The 16,052-nt window shown below is 41.9% G+C and overlaps 1 protein-coding gene across 1 annotated transcript in view; it reads right to left on the bottom strand.

Annotated features, from left to right (window-relative positions):
* fbxo41 (F-box protein 41) overlaps nucleotides 1–15,521 on the bottom strand; it is a 37,212-nt gene extending 21,691 nt beyond the window's left edge. Inside the window, 4 exon segments of the mRNA XM_020602022.1 lie at nucleotides 2,982–3,211; nucleotides 4,529–4,632; nucleotides 4,635–5,311; nucleotides 13,949–15,521. Of these exon segments, the coding sequence (XP_020457678.1) occupies nucleotides 2,982–3,211; nucleotides 4,529–4,632; nucleotides 4,635–5,067 (767 nt within the window). The 5' untranslated portion in view covers nucleotides 5,068–5,311; nucleotides 13,949–15,521.
* Nucleotides 15,522–16,052: the final 531 nt, after the last annotated feature.

The following is a 16,052-nucleotide window of genomic DNA, read 5'->3' as shown; positions in this document are numbered from 1 at the left end:
CACAATGAACCTTGCTGCAGGTCATCAAGCAATCACTAATGGTAGCAAAGATTATAACCGTACTCGACACATTTCTGACTAACACCTTGAGGCTGTTGTGTAATAGGAGTGAATTTTAACAAGATGAAATGATGCAAATAACATCCCACTATCTTCCACTCAGCCTCCAGTTTCTGCTGATTACAGCTGCTCTCGTTTATTCCAGCTGCTATTGAACCAACCCAACATCCAGGCTTCAGGGATTCTCTTTAGTTTTGATTGCTACAGTGTAGTGTGGCCGTTACCAATACGTATAGGAGCATGCAGTGTGCATTGTTGTAAACTGACTTGCATCCTGTTGAGACTGAACTGGATAACTTTATCTCAGGTGTTTCGTATGCTGTCCGTAATTCCCTAAGTGCAGAATACATGACCAGTATCACACTCTTACGCATGCCCCTGCTACCAGCAAAAGCTGTGTCACAGGAGTTTCCTCTGGTTGCATACAAAGTCCATTAGGAGACAAATATTTAGTATTTGACTGGTGTACAACATGTTCCATATGTTTGAGAGTTTCAGAGGTTCCCCAAAATCTGTGTTTACAAATCTAAATCACCTGGTAGCAGAAGGTCGTAAGGCAAACGTGTTTGAGCCTATTGTCTGTTAACCACTGCCAAGTCACCAACGCTGCTGAGCATACACCAACTATGATGCTATTTTTCCACTTCGGTCCTACTCTGAAAGTCTGAATGAGCTTATTGTTGGACTGCCAGCTTCTCCTCGAGTGAGTGTGAGAGAAAGGGAGAGACTGGGCTGCTGCTGGCATAGCTAGGAGGCAGTCACTCAGCCCCAGCAAGAAGAATATGACCTTCAGAATCTGATGCTGCCAAGTTTCAGATACACGGCTGCAACCTTTACAAGAAAGAGGAGAGACTAAATAAAAGAAAAGTACACTCATCTCCTGCTCCTTCAACCCAATGAAACTGTTTCAGCTTGTATTTAATGCCGAGCTGTCTCTGTCTTCAGACTATGCAATAGCAAACATTTTTTACTCCAATACAATATTATTTACTAGCACTGCTTTTAATTGCAGTAGATACTGTATGTACATGCTATGTAAATAACTGACTCAGGTCAGTGCTAATTTGCTGATAAATTCCTCTGATACATAAGACAATGGATCTAAATCAGCTGTTTGGAGTTATAAAGCTACGTCATGTGATCTGCTGCCATTGTTGACCCCTGTGTCGCAAATCTTCTATCTTAAGTTTTCTGAGCAAAACAAAGACAAGGCATTAAAATCATACCAAATATCGTGCATACCTTGGGCTATGCACGATGGGTATTTTTCCAGCAATACCTGACATTTTACAGACCAACAGTTGTTCTAAAACAGTCAGAAGTTGTGTCAGTAATGAAAATGAACAGCTGCAGCCGTGTACGACCAACAGATTAAGTCCTCACTAATAATACACAATACCCATTACACAGATATGTAACCTACATGTCTGCTGTGCTGATGCCTCTATTAGAGATCAGTGAGCAGCGCACACACACACACACACACACACACACACACACACACACACACACACACACACACACACACACACACACACAAACAAACAGACATGCGGTGCAGAGATGTGTGCAGTTGTATGTCTGTGATGAGATTAGAAGCCTTGGAAAGTGCCTTTGTGTCTCTGAACCACTGCTGACATTCAGGCCTGATAAGGAGACCGAGCAGAAGTGATAGAAGCCAAGAGGACGACAGGGAGATGAGGCTGGCTGGCTGTCCTGCCCGATAAACAGACGGTACAGATTCCAGATGACTTTAATACAAGCCTTGAATAATAATTGTCAACACTTTATTTTAACAAATAGACATCAAACAGTGGTGCTTGTGTTTGTGGCTGCAGAGGCTATGAAAGCAGAACATCTTAAACTATACATTTATGAATTACCTTTACTGAGCTATTTGAAAATAAAATGCTTCTACTAAGTTGTCCCCTTGTAATTAACATAATGTTACCAATCTATTGTATTCTTCTGTTTCCAGAACCCGCTGGAAATTACTGCCTCATAATTCCCCTTTGGAAAACATCCTATTAATAATGAAACTAGACAACTCGTGACATTGGTAGAGTATTTTTATGCATCTTTAAAAAATCTAATTAGTCAAACAGGAAAAGGGTAAATCATTTTGTAAAATATGGTAGAGGACTTCTCCTCCATAAACACTATATATATATATATTTTATGGTCTATTCTACCATGCCAAAGTAAAAACAGCATCAGTATCTGGAACACACACAATCATTCTGGGATTAATTTCAATAAATGCTCTGAAAATCTGAAAAATAAAACCAGCATTAGTCATTGTGCAGTGCTGTGGGAGAGAGCTCCAAGCCATGTCCCTCTGAATCGGAGCCAGCAATAATCACAGCACTGTGATTTATATCCAAGTACTCCGTCTATTTACAGCAGCCATACTTTTAACTAGTTGTGAAGCAGCACGGTAGCTTTATGGAGGGACTGGCCTGACAGGGTTGAGCTGCAGGGCAGAAGCTATACATATCTGCTGCAGGCCCAGCTGCTTCTGTCCAATCCTCCATTCAGCATGAGCAGCTAAGGGGCCCTGCAGGACACTGGCATATGAAGACGGCAGCAGGACAGATGCAGACCACATCTGGTGGGTGAATGCGAGTGAAAGTTCCACTATCAAAAGAGAGGTAGAGGTGAAGGTGAGTACAGTCTGTGCGAGTGTTTGTTTGCATGACAATGTGTTAAGAACCACAGTTAGGAGGAGTCTGGAATGGAAACATGGGTATTTAAAATTATTTCAAGCTTCCTTGCATGTTATGTGGACTACCACCACCTCACCCTCCACTTCCTTTGTGCGTTGTGGGAACACTTTACCTACTAAAGCAAACCTGCTTAGATTTCTTGTGCGGCATGGAATTTTGACACATCTTACATTTACAGAAGTGTAGTTCACTTACTGCTGTTTGTGGTTGAGCTCTGCCTCTTTGTTCACCAGATCCTGTTTGAGGTTAGCTAGCATTTCCACAGAGACGTCCACCTGCCGAGAGAGCTCAGACGCCTTGTTCTCCAGGTCTTGTTTCTCCTGGCTCAGCCGCTCGCTCTCCTGCTTGGCCCGCTCCAGCTCGGAGCTCTTCCTCTCCAGCTCTGCCTGAAGACGGCCTACACGGGCTGCAATTTTCTGCTCCACCTGCAAGACAAGAGGTTCTTCTGTATATGCTGCCATAATCACCATGTTATATGAAACAAATACAAGCTTTTATACCTTTAACACTCAGTTTTTCACATGTTCATTTACAGAGGTTTCAGTCAGACAACCTTACATGTCCATAACTTGCCTCCATATTTGAAAGCGCTGCTGATTTCAGAGAAATCAGTTTCACTTTGATCCAACAAATTTAAATCAGAAACACAGGATCTGGCAATACATGGTCAGTCACATTTGTTAAACAGCTTGGTTCTTTTTTCTGAAAATGTGACCTTTAATATAAATTTATTCTCTGACAAAGTCTAAGTGTGGAAAAAAGCATGAATCAGTGGTGAGATCATGCATCTTCTAACCTAGAACAAAAATAACACCAATATTAAAACTTCCATCTGCTCAAACTATGCATACCGTTACTGATATTCACTACATCCTCATTTGGTCAGCAGAGAACATACTAACCATAGTGGTGCTGGGCTCCTTATAGATGAGACGTTATTTAAGCTTTTCTCCATTGTTTCTGATCAACTGTAGGATTTATTTTAAGTGCTTGCTTGTGCCAAATTCATTCATTTTCTCTCTGCCTCCAGAACCTTGAGCTCAGCGACAGAGTAAGAATGCCAGGAATAGTGCTGTTAGCAGTTGATGTTCATCTGCACAAATCCTATCTGAACAACTTACCCATTTCAGGCATTAAACTCCTTAATGAAAATACAAATATCTGAAATAAAAAATGGGAAATCTGAGGGCTTGTACGTGACTAATACTTTCAGCACTGGCGGCTGGCAGCCATATTGCAGCAGGTCTTTCTCCTTCTGGAATGTGCAGCTGTTGCAATACAACTTCCAGCCTTTAGAGACAGAAGTGAGTGCACTACTTCAAACACTACGCAAAAGATGAAATTGTGCACCTTATTGTATTCTACATGGCTTGTATTGCCTTTACTAGTAATCACCATTACTCCTTGACAATGTGCATTTTTCTCATGCATTGTCAGGTGACTAAACAGTTCACCTTCCCTCTTGTTTGGTCATAATTGCAACACTCTTCTATTAAAGTCACTATAGGTGAAATTTGTAAGTCATTATAATATATTACAGATCACTCTGATAACATTTGAACATTGGTGGTTTGCTTCTTTCCTGTTCATTTTCACATTTAATTTTTCTAGGTTGGATCCTCCGAGTTCGACATAACCACTGGCGAGGGCTAAAGCCAGACATGGTCAACATCTACCTATAGTGGCTTTGGGGACGTCAAAGCTGTCTCCAATAACATATGAACCAAAATACGCATAACTACCTCTTCAGACAGCTTCTCCAGCCCCTCCTCCAGCTCCAGCCTTTCAAACGCCCGCGCCTTAAGTCTGGCCAGACCTTCCTCATAGGCCGCCTCCACTGCACTAGCGCAGCCACTGCTACAGCAGTGCTGGGGTTTCCATGGGGGCCCGGGTCTGTGGATGTCATGGCTTTCTTCATAAAAATGTCCCCCAGGGGAAACTCCACATTGGGAATATACCGAGCTGAAGTGCTAGAGTTGGCCGGGGTCAAACTCAGGTCATCCGCACAAGGAAGCTCACGGCAAGGGAAATGCCGCTCCTTTAAAGCTGAAGGGCGCAGTGGCTCAAAAGGGTCGTTTTTGTTTGCAGGCGTGAGGAGAGCTCCCTCAGCCACTAGGGGTAGCAGAGCAGCAGCGTCACATACACTGTTGGACTTGGAGAGGACGTAGAGGGTCTCGTAAGTGTGGTTGTACTCCAGGTGTGCACGCAAGGACGAGAGGCTTCGGAAGCGCTTGTGCTCCCCGCAGCGAGGACAGCGGTATGGCAGGTCCAGAGAGGCCATTCCGTGCAGCAGCTGCCTGGGGAGAGGGGGTGCTCACGAAGCACAACAGCAGCAGCGCCAGTATGAGGGCACAGAGGTCAAGCACCTGACAGATCCTCTCATGGTGAAAACAGGGCAGCTACAGAAAGTCAGGAGGAAGAAAAATCCCACGTGGAAGAGTCTGGCTCAGTCACATGACCACACACGGTGGCAACATTCATCTGGTCATTTCACTTCATCTTTCATAGTTCCCCTGCCTGAGATCCTAAAAGAGAAAGGAGAAAACAAGTGAGCTTCAGAGTCAGACTAATGGAACATAATGAAGTTAAAGTAAACTGCTGGCAAAAACTGAAGACAAAGACTAATGCTAGTGCAACTGCACAACAATATATTCTGTGCACGCCGAAACCTTTCTATAAAAACACTCCATTATTCCATGATGAGGCCAAGTAAATCTGGCTACTTGTAACATTTACAGATTCCTACCACTGTTGACTGAAACTTTACTTTTTCTACTCAAGAACAAGAGAACTAACCTTGTGTGAACCAGATGTAAACAAAGAGGAACCAGACAAATAAAAATGTAGATGCCATGATCATTGTCAAACAGTGAGCACAGTGCATTTTAATAAGTCAACAGCCTGATATTAGCATTTAAGATGCATGTTCTAAAACTTGACTATTGGCTGCAAGATAATTTATTATGACATATGCAAGTACAAACTGTCACTTCAGTGGGTGGCAAATGCTAAAAAGAAATTGTGAGGGGCTCCATTTTTGCTTTAAGATGTCAGTAATCCAGATTATAGTCATACAGCCTAGTTTCCTCATTGTCTCCACTAGCGTGGAAAGTGGGGTGCTGCCAGGGTTGCAACCCCCCTGGTGTTGGCTGCAGGTGATACACACTGTTAATTTTAGAAAACATCCAAACATATACAGTAGCATGCAACAATAACAATTTTGACTAATTTTATTTTACGTAAGGCAATATACATTGTTTCTACACAAATTTTATTCAAAACATTTGTGCATGTGTATCCCAAGCAGCTCCCACCACCACCGGGAATACTTTCCTGCACCCCCCGACTGTAGCACTCCATCCCTCAGTATTTATTACAGTGTGGACACAGCAGTCATTACAGCCTCCTCTGTCTGAACGCTCAATCAGGTCATGTCAGAATATAGATCTATAAGTTTAGTGGTCAAGAAACATGACACCTATATTTGACCAGGGGTTACTGAGCAAACTCCTGTACTTCTACCGTGAATTAAAACAGGAAGACAAGAGGGAAGAGTCGGGGAAAGGAAGAGAATCCATTAGTGAGAGTGCTTGTTAGCGTCAACATCATTTTCCAGTCTGAAGTCTACAAGGTCACACTGACAATGCTCCAAACGCACCAAGAAATAAACTCCACTGTCTGTTATCCCAGTTGGCTCCTAGTCCAGCGTTGCCTTCTGAAGCTCCTTGTAACCCTCAGATCCTACCTTATATCATATAAACAAGCCATGCAACTCAACTCTTCCAATGACACATCTGTAAATAAGTGAATCTTGCATTTACAAAAAAGGATGTTTTTTTAAAATATATTTAGCATTTCCATCTGCTAATTACTGGCAGCTTTCATTGGCCGCCCTACATCAGGTCCTCTAAAGTGCAATTCTCTGCACTGTACTGAGCAATATTATTCAAGATCTTTACCTCAGGCTCAGATACCACTGCTGTTAAAAACCTGAGCTCTTCAGTGAGGCCGATTATAGTGGTGCAAGTGTCTCTGACTAGATGGGCATCAAACAATGTCTGTGACCTGGTGTAAAGTCACCTGGACAATTTAGCTCCATGTTTAGTGTCACCCCAGCAATAAAAATAAAACCCTTATTTATTGATAAATAGTGAATGGAAACCTCATTAACCAACAAATAAATCACTTCTGTAAACCGCCTTTGTCAAACTATTAGCAACCCTGTGGGTAAAGGTTCACTAAAGTGCAGAACTTGGATTGTTGTACAACTATTTTCAGTCTGAGTCCACATATAAGCTGCAGCCTGTGTAGTAGTGTGTATATCAACTTGGACCATTTAGGCTCTTATACCGATCTAAGACTGGAGCTTAAACAACAATAGACTTGAAAAATTTCTCTCTCAGCAGCGATTAAGGCAGTAGGCACAGACATTGGCGAATCACACATGCAGGCCATTCCTCACAGTGGAAATTCCCACAAGTCATTGAGACTGTTGTTAGAAGTCTGGTGAGGCTGGATCAGGGAGTGTACTGGCAAGACGTGGCCATTTATTAAAGGAGGAGGATTTCACATACAGTCACATGCAGCAGACAGCAGGCATTCCCATCTGCTTAAAATTACTAAGAAGTATTTAACCAGGCAGGAAATAGAAGGAAGTGAGACTCTTTGGCAGCCACATCTCACATCCTGTCAATGGAGCTCAGCTGAGATATCGTGGGGACCGTCTTTAAAACTTTACTAGTGAGTAGACGGCATGTTTCATAAATACAGTAAGACATATATATATACACTGATGTCTCCTTGTTTTCTACCAGCATCAAACAGCCATCAGGAGTCTAATCTTACACAGCATCTAATTCTGGGGTTTTAACTTTCTTAAATATCTGGATTTATTTTGGAAAATTAAAAAAATTTGGTGGAACCAGAGGTTACTGAGGCTTTACACTGACGGGCACATAAACGTTTTGTGTGGGTCTGATCTTGCCAACTGCAGTGAACCTTTTACTGTAAGAAGAATGTTTTGATGCACAGGAACATGCAGAGTAAAAATACTGAGGAAATGTCTCTCATAAATCAACACTGTCCCACAATTCAGTCATGGCAGGTTTACTCTATGAACTATGGCTGCAACTAACACTTGCTTTCATTAAAGATTAATCTAGTCATTTTCTTCCCCATTAATCAATTATTCCTCTGGTCTCAGTAATGTCAGAGTATTTAAAAAGACAAGCACAGCTGCACAGAACCCAGGCTTCAAATCTCTTGCTTTGTCTGACCAAAACAAATTCATTATAATAAATAAAGAAACCTTTGCCATTTGAGAAGATGAAACCTGAGAATGTGCAGCATTTATGCCATTTTGAAAAACATTTATCACTTATCAAAGCAACTGCCAAACATGCTTCTGTTGACTGATTTGACTTATTTCAATATGAATACCTACATACAGTAGTTAAGCCACAGATTGCCACTTGCCTGCTGTTAAAATCAAAATCTAGAAAAAGAGACGGTATACCACTTGAACATCCTCAGAACAGAGCAGACACCTAATGATATAGCAGATTGCTTGGCATAGTATTTAGCATTAACAGATATTACACATCTTTCTTAAAGTATCTGCACATCTACCATGTTCAGTTGTCCTTCACTCGTGCTAACGAGCCAAGGTCTCAGTAATATTATAGCTAAAGAACATTCTTGACTGACTAACTGGCTGTTTTGTTTCTGTTTACTGAGTAACCCTATTATGTAGACTTCTAATGGAAAGCTACTTTTTAAAGACTCTCTGCTGGGAAACTTAACCGGCTCATTTTCATCGTCCGTCAATCAAATACAAGCTTTCAGATGGTCAAATGGAAACGGGGCATTAAAGTCAATCCAATCAAAGCATATGCACATGAACTAGACGCGGTGAAGCAGCTTTTAAGTTGCTATGATGCGTGAATCTGGAACAAGTTGCTGGTAGACGTTAAATGTGCTCACAATGAAGAAATTTTAAAATCTAGATTAAAGACGTTTCTTTTTCTTGTGCTTTTTGGTTGAGTAATAAAATGTATTTTTTCAAGCCTTTTATACTGTTCACCATTTTTGCTTTTAAACATTATATGAATGTTTTGTTTTTATTTAAAGCACATTGGGTTGCTCATGTATGAAATGTGCTATACAATTAAATCTGCCTTCGCATTCCTGTGGCAAATCACTGAATGTTCAGAGGGTTTTTTTTTTTTTTAATGAATTTACAAATTGCACCAGAGTTGCCAGGAAGTGATTTGGTGTAAACGGCGCACAACAACTGTCACATCAGAGCCAAGGGTTTGCATCCTGTAGTTCAGGGAACTAAAGTACTTGGGTAAAATCTAGGGAAATGTCTGGAAACGGGAAATGAACAGCACTCTCCCATGCAGCCCTTTGTTTTGTCAACCCATCCATCACCTCTTCCCTTCTCTATGCAGGTACCATCTCTGTTAAACGTCACCTGAGTTTCTCCTTTTTGCCCGTCAGTTACTTTGGCCACCAGAGGGCTCCGTCACTTGAACATAAACATGTTTTGGACATTTCCTGGAAAGACTGATCGTCTCACATGACCACTAAACATAAAACATTTCCTTCAAAACATGTTTGCTTTCAGCTACAAAGACACTGAGTTCCCTGACCACATGTTAAAGTACCGTTAAACAACACTGAACCCCAGCTGCTCAGTGGCAACTTTACATCACTGGTGACTGTAGGTGCATACACGGGGGAAATGTGCACACCGTAAAGGGCTTCAGTATATAAATCAAAAAGTATTACAGCCACAGCGCTACTCATTCTCACAGTCTCCTTGAATTACTGCACTTTCTAAATTTAAGCACTACAGGGATGTGGTTGCTGACTGTTTGTGTACACAGCAGCGTTTAGGCAGTTATTTAGAAGAATGTTGAGCTCTATTCCAGTTCTGCACAAATACCCTGATTGGGCCTGCTGTGCTGGACACGGCAGCATTTTACAGTGTCTAGTAAAGCGTAGAAAACAGGGGCCAACACCAGTAACAGCTGATGTTAACCAATAGCTGTGCAAATCAATGCTAATAGATGCAGTGCATCAATATTTTATTCCAATACTCACTGCAAGCTCAGCCATCTCAGTGAGTGAAATACTTTTCAGATCAGCCAATACAAGGTCACCATCTTCACAAAACATTGTTCCGCACTCCACCCATAGTTGTGAGACAGAGTGGGATAAAAAGAGGTTATCTCCAGGTTAGCAACCTTTGTTCTGTGTTCTTGAATATTGTATTTAATCATTTTGTGATTCATTGCTCATTCAAAATTAATAAAAGTCCCCAATTATAAGCAAAACACCCTTCAGCTTCACCTGATTGATACTGGAGTCACGGTCGGGTGAGATTTATTCTCGTGCACCTGTGCTCTGATATGGATTTGTTTAGTTTGGAGGTGTGAGAAGAAGAGTGACTCAAGCTGCATCACAGCCATCACGCCAATCCTCTGCAACCAAAGATGCTGAGACACTAAACTCAAACTGGCAGTCAGCGGTACGCTACTGTACGTTATACTGGAGGTGCCAAGACTGCATGAGAGGTGTGACACGACCATCATCCTACACTTCAGCAGTGGAGGTGTTATCACTGCTGGTATTTCTCATGTGAAAAAATGTGCTCCTCCCACTCCCGTGTTACCATTTCACAGCCAATACCAGAATAAAACATCCAAATAAAGAGATAATATTGACAAAATACCAAACATTGCCCAACCCTAGTTTGCTTTGCATACATTATCATAGCATCAATATAAAATGTGTGCTAAAAACTGAAAGCATTCTACCTACAGCCGACATAGATGGGGAGCCTTCTGAGCTTGGACCTGTTCCCAGGACAGGCTACACTACGGCCTATAGATTCTTTTACTGACCTGAATTACAAAAGGTTTAGTGAAAGCTCCTACATGAGCATATCATAGTGTGTTAGTCCTGAGTAAGCCATGGGATTCCCATGACAGGGCCTGGGGCTACTCACCTGATAGCAAAGGGCAAACCTTGCCACTTACGGTGAAGAGGATTCAGCACATTTTTTTGTTATCACACGGAGAGCGACAATTTGGAAGGACACCAAATTGAAAGCACTTCATCTCGTGTGACAGACAGACAAAGGGAAATCAGACAAATACTGCTAATGAATAAATAAAATCTAAATGACCTTGCAGATTCCTCAACAAATAAAGTCAATTAAAAGTCATACTAAGTATTTAACTAGCTTTTAGTGGCTTTATTTTAAGCCTCTTCTGGCAACACAGACAGCTATGCTTACACATTTATCAGTTCAGGAGCGCTACTGTTTCTTATCCAACCAGAGCTGAATAATTTTACTTGGAAGAGCCAGTTGTAGACTTAGGACAAGGACAGAATGGTAAGAAGGTAAGGCTTTAATAATAAACAGACGTAAGCACAGGAATAGATTAATAATTCTGGCGAAGGCAAGAATATAAATAGCATGAAAAGCTGAATTTGCAAATTTGTGAAAATACTTTTGTAGGCAGAAATGGGGTGTGGCCTATACCAGCAGATGGCGAACAAAGTTTTTAAATGTGTCCGTTACAATTAGTGACTTAAACAAAAAGCATTTACATTTATTATAGCGCTCACTTAGAGATGGCATAGGCCCTTTTCTGTCGGCACAACAAGTCATCTCAGGACACGTTACAAAGCGACTGAGATCAGGACACTGGATAAGATACAGTAGTTTCTCAGGATTTCATATCCTCTCAGAAGAACGATAGGAAGCCTCTTATGTACAGCCCTCTGCGCTAGCTTGAACAAGACTTGGGACAAAGCTTCCATAGAGGACGACTGCGGGAAATGGTGCAGAAAATGGCCACATTTCAACCGTCTCTGAGGTCCTCTTACACTCATTAATCTTAAACCTGTGGTGACGTGAAGTTTAAGTTGCTGGTAGAGGAGTGAGGAAGCAAGTGAAGACTGAACAGCTCCTGCTTCAACAGGGCTCAGATATGGGAGCATTTCATAAAATCTGATCAATCATTAGGCATGAGATTATTTGATGGCCTGAAAAACCTTTAAAAAAAAAGAAATGGCAATTTAAATAGTAGCATCACGTGCAGTCTTTGGCAGACAAGCTGTCAAGAGTTTAAATGCCCTCAGGCCTGATCCTTGATCTCCAAGCGATGGGTGGATGAGCACCATTTTACAGGCAAGCTCAACAATAACAGGACAGCCTGAGCCAGCCGTGCATGGGCACATTGTTATGACAAATGAAGAGAATGATTAGTTAAATGGATAGCCAGTCTAACCACAACAGAATAATTTACAACAGGAAACTAGATATTGTGAAACAAATACACACTATTTCTGGATAAACTTTGCTGGACGGCACAATGCCCAGATGAGCCTTTTTAAACAATGACACTATATTTGGGACTGGTTTGTGAGGAGCATCTAGGATTAAGGTTTAGAGCCATAAACAGTCTGGACAATCAGTTTTGAGAGACATGTGGCTGCTTTTGTTCTTTGCAAGGGATTTGTTGGCAATAACAAAAATAGATTACTGCCAGTCTTATCCTGTGTTTCCAAGTTTCTAATACCAGGACCTGCAGTTCAATGCTTGTAACCTAAGTGAATCCCACTGTGTTACTAGCTTGTACACATAAACTGACTGACAGCAGCCCAGCAGGTCTTACCCTGTATCCGTATCCCTGCCTGATGTGTGAACCACAGTTGGTAAATAAAACTGACACCGACTACTACAAGGCAACAGAAACCCACCAAGATCAGCAGAAATGTAAACAACCATCTTACCAAAACAACACAAATACAATATTGTAAACACACATTCACAAGTTTTCTCTGTGTACTGGGATCACGGGGAGCAAATAGGGGAGTCACTGTAGCAGTTCTAAAAGCCATGCATACTGAATGTAAACAAACACAAAGTAACATCATACTCACTCAGCAGTATTTAGTGCTAAAGATCATGCAACAGAGCATCAGTATGAATTCTCGCCTCACATGTAAACCACCTGTCTGCAGTGACATTTACATGAAAACTGCAGGTGTGCTATCAAAAAATCTGGATCAGCAGACATGGGGGCTGCACACAGACTATGTGTATGTTGTACACTGCTGCAGTGCAGATACAGAACACAGCTCAGTTATTGTATGGCACATACATCTAATGTCACTGTGCAGACAAGGAGTCACACTTTTGCTTTTAATCTTGGGTATCTGTCCTTTTTCAGAATGGCGGCTCCAACTTGTATCACGTGATTTTACAACCACAGCAGCACACAGGCTCACTGAGTCAGATTTCTCATGCAGTGTAATCACATGATAGTTTCCCAAACTCCAGCAGACCTGGCTGTTTGTCACTTAAGTAATGTGCTGAGGCACACTAGAGTTTGAGGAGTCCCAAGGGCATGCTATTATTAGTGTGTGAAGACATTACCCAGTCATAATTCCCTTAGACACTTACCAGCTCTTGAATCAAAGGGTGTTCAGAGGAACAGCCTCTTCTGCATGAAGATACAAATTCATTTTTATGATAAACGTGCTTCATTCATACAGTAAGACGACCACGTTAATAGATCAGTGCGCAGTAAAGGAAGCACATCTGAATCTTTTTAAATGCAGCATTTGCGGGTAGACTACAGCCCTCACAGGCCAAACAGGCCGATCAGTCTCCTGTGGGGTTGAAAAGCCGATTATGCTTTCGATTGACAAGCGGTTAGCCTTGTCAACACGGACAGTTTCAGAGCTTTAACATAAAATAAAATAAACCCCCGATCGTCATATCGGCACTGCACATGGATCAATCACAGGCTGCACATCATGTGGGTGTGGACGAGTGCCATCACCAAATGTCATTCTACAACAAGGAAGCCCACAAGGAGGACTTAAATGCACTAATCGGGCCGGAGTTGGGTTAATTCGCAGCGATGCCGACTGCAGCAAACGTGCACTTCTTGCAGGAAAGGGCGACATGTGCCCAGTGTTCTCCTGTTTTCACATCACCGCTGGACTCTACTCCCCACGTAGCGCAGGAGCAGCGGCGTCAATGGAGCGATGATTAAAAACATACACCGCATACACAACAACATAAATGTGGTCGGAAGAGGAGGCTAAACGAGAAAGAAAATGTGCGGGTCACTCACCTCGCAGTCGTCTCCCCATTTTCTCCGCTCCAGCCTCGGCTGACGTCACGAAGCCCCTCTCTGCAGCAGAGAGGAGCAGGCCTGCGGAGGGCGACCGGGAGGAGAGGCAGCGCTGTCTGAGCAGGGTGGACAGCGTGATTCATACAAAGCACATCCCTCCCATCTCCTGAGTAAGGACAGGAGACTGTACCGATGCCTACCGAGGCTGTGGAAGATGATGAGTTGGACAGACAGATACCTCATTCATTCCAGCTCAGCTCTGGAAGCTGCTGCTTTGCTCTGTGGATCAATCGATACTAAAGAGTCTAGAGGGGAACATCCTCCGCATGTCACAGCTTCCACTGTTTAATATCCTGTCAATTATCCAAATAGTACGTTTCTCAATCAGTCTTAAAACAAATGGGGCGTGAAGAGGAGTCCTGGATTTCATGAACCGAGTGTAACCGGGCTCGATTTGCTCTTAAACATTCTTCTCAGTAAAGGCTGTTAAGATGTAAAAATGTATAGTGTTTTGATTCCCAAAAGCAGAATGAGCAGAGATTGGATACTGTAACTTAAAGCTACTCTACCTACTTATGTTTAGCCACTAGAGGGTCATCTGAGACAATTATATAACACAAACTACACATCACCATCCTTATTCAAAATATTTGATAACACTCAGGGTGGTTGTGTGGGTTATAACACTTGCAGCTAATTATACATTAAAATGCCATGTGGTGACAATAAGGAAAACAAACAAGACTTTACAACTAGAAATTGGGTCCAACTTCTTGATTCTCCATGTTGTGTTGTGAGGCCGTGCATCACAGCCTGGGGATGGTTTCTGTACCGACGAATTACAGACAGTTGTGTCTTTGTAGTCACAGTTTACTTTGGTCATCCACTCTACAACAATTATTACTTCAAATGTCATCCAACCGGCTTCAGCCTTGATGCATGGTTCTCCTCCAGATCTAGGCATCGCTCAGGTGATATTACATTTAGGATTAAACATGTAGTCCATCCTGCCTCCTTCTGAATCAAGTATTACCATGGAAGGAAAACTGTGCTATCATTGCAGAGATTTAAATATTTTAAGACTCAGGAAAGTGTTTTTCTACAATGGATGCCACAAGAACAAAAGCTTGTCACAGTTTGTTCACAGAACAGGATCCAAATACAGGAAGCAAACTGCAGAATCAGTAAAACCGATTTATTAGCTGCTCTGCACAACGGGAAAAGTCTCTGCACAGCACAAGCTGGTATGGGCAACAACAGAAAGTCTCTGTACTAGAGGCATTATTTCCATCCCACACTTTAGATTCTCAGGGTACATAGGCTCAATAATATTTCCACACAAGCACTAAACTACTTTCTCACAATGCACAGGTCAAACCTTTCCACACAAATACTTAATTTCACGGAACAACCAGATAAGTATTACCTCCACACAGGGATTTCACTTTCATAAGATATTAAGTGTTATTTCCACACTGGAGCTGAACGTTACTTTTACATAATGTGCGTAGTACACACATCAAGTATATTTCCACACAGGGATATGACTCTACTTTCACAGGTCAGTGCAAATATTTACCAAAGTCCTTTGCATCTTACAACATGGTGACAAGACAATGGAGTAAACAAATAATGTGAGAAGCAAAACGGTGGCAAAGCCATAGCATGGCATGAAGACCAGAGCCAGGTGACAATCCAGAGCCAGCGGGATGAGAGTGGAAGTTAGACAACACACTGTCAAAAAGGCAGAGTCAGTGAAACACAAGTGAAAGTAATGAGGGTTAATCAAGGGAAGAGTCAAGCTGGGGCAGGTGAGAGGAGTGTGAGACAGGAACTGGCTTCAAAATAAGAGTCTAAAACAGGAAATCACCACAGTCATTTTTAAGGTTGTGAAATCAAAAATTTGTTTCCTGTTATTAAACAATCACACAAGGTAGATCCTTTTGGATGGTCTCATTATATTACCCTCCAATAACCAACATTTATTCAGATATACACATTTATATGAATTTTGTTTTATTTGAGAAGTAGATACATTTTTTCTGATATGAGACAATCAGCCTTTCCAGTGTGTATTTAAATAAAAAAAAAAGTAATAATTCTC

The sequence above is a fragment of the Monopterus albus genome, unplaced genomic scaffold (genome assembly GCF_001952655.1).
Source record: "Monopterus albus unplaced genomic scaffold, M_albus_1.0 scaffold54.1, whole genome shotgun sequence".
In the NCBI taxonomy this organism is placed as follows: Eukaryota; Metazoa; Chordata; class Actinopteri; order Synbranchiformes; family Synbranchidae; genus Monopterus; species Monopterus albus.
The sequence above is the reverse complement of the archived record's forward strand: the minus strand, read 5'-3'. Positions and strand labels throughout refer to the sequence as shown.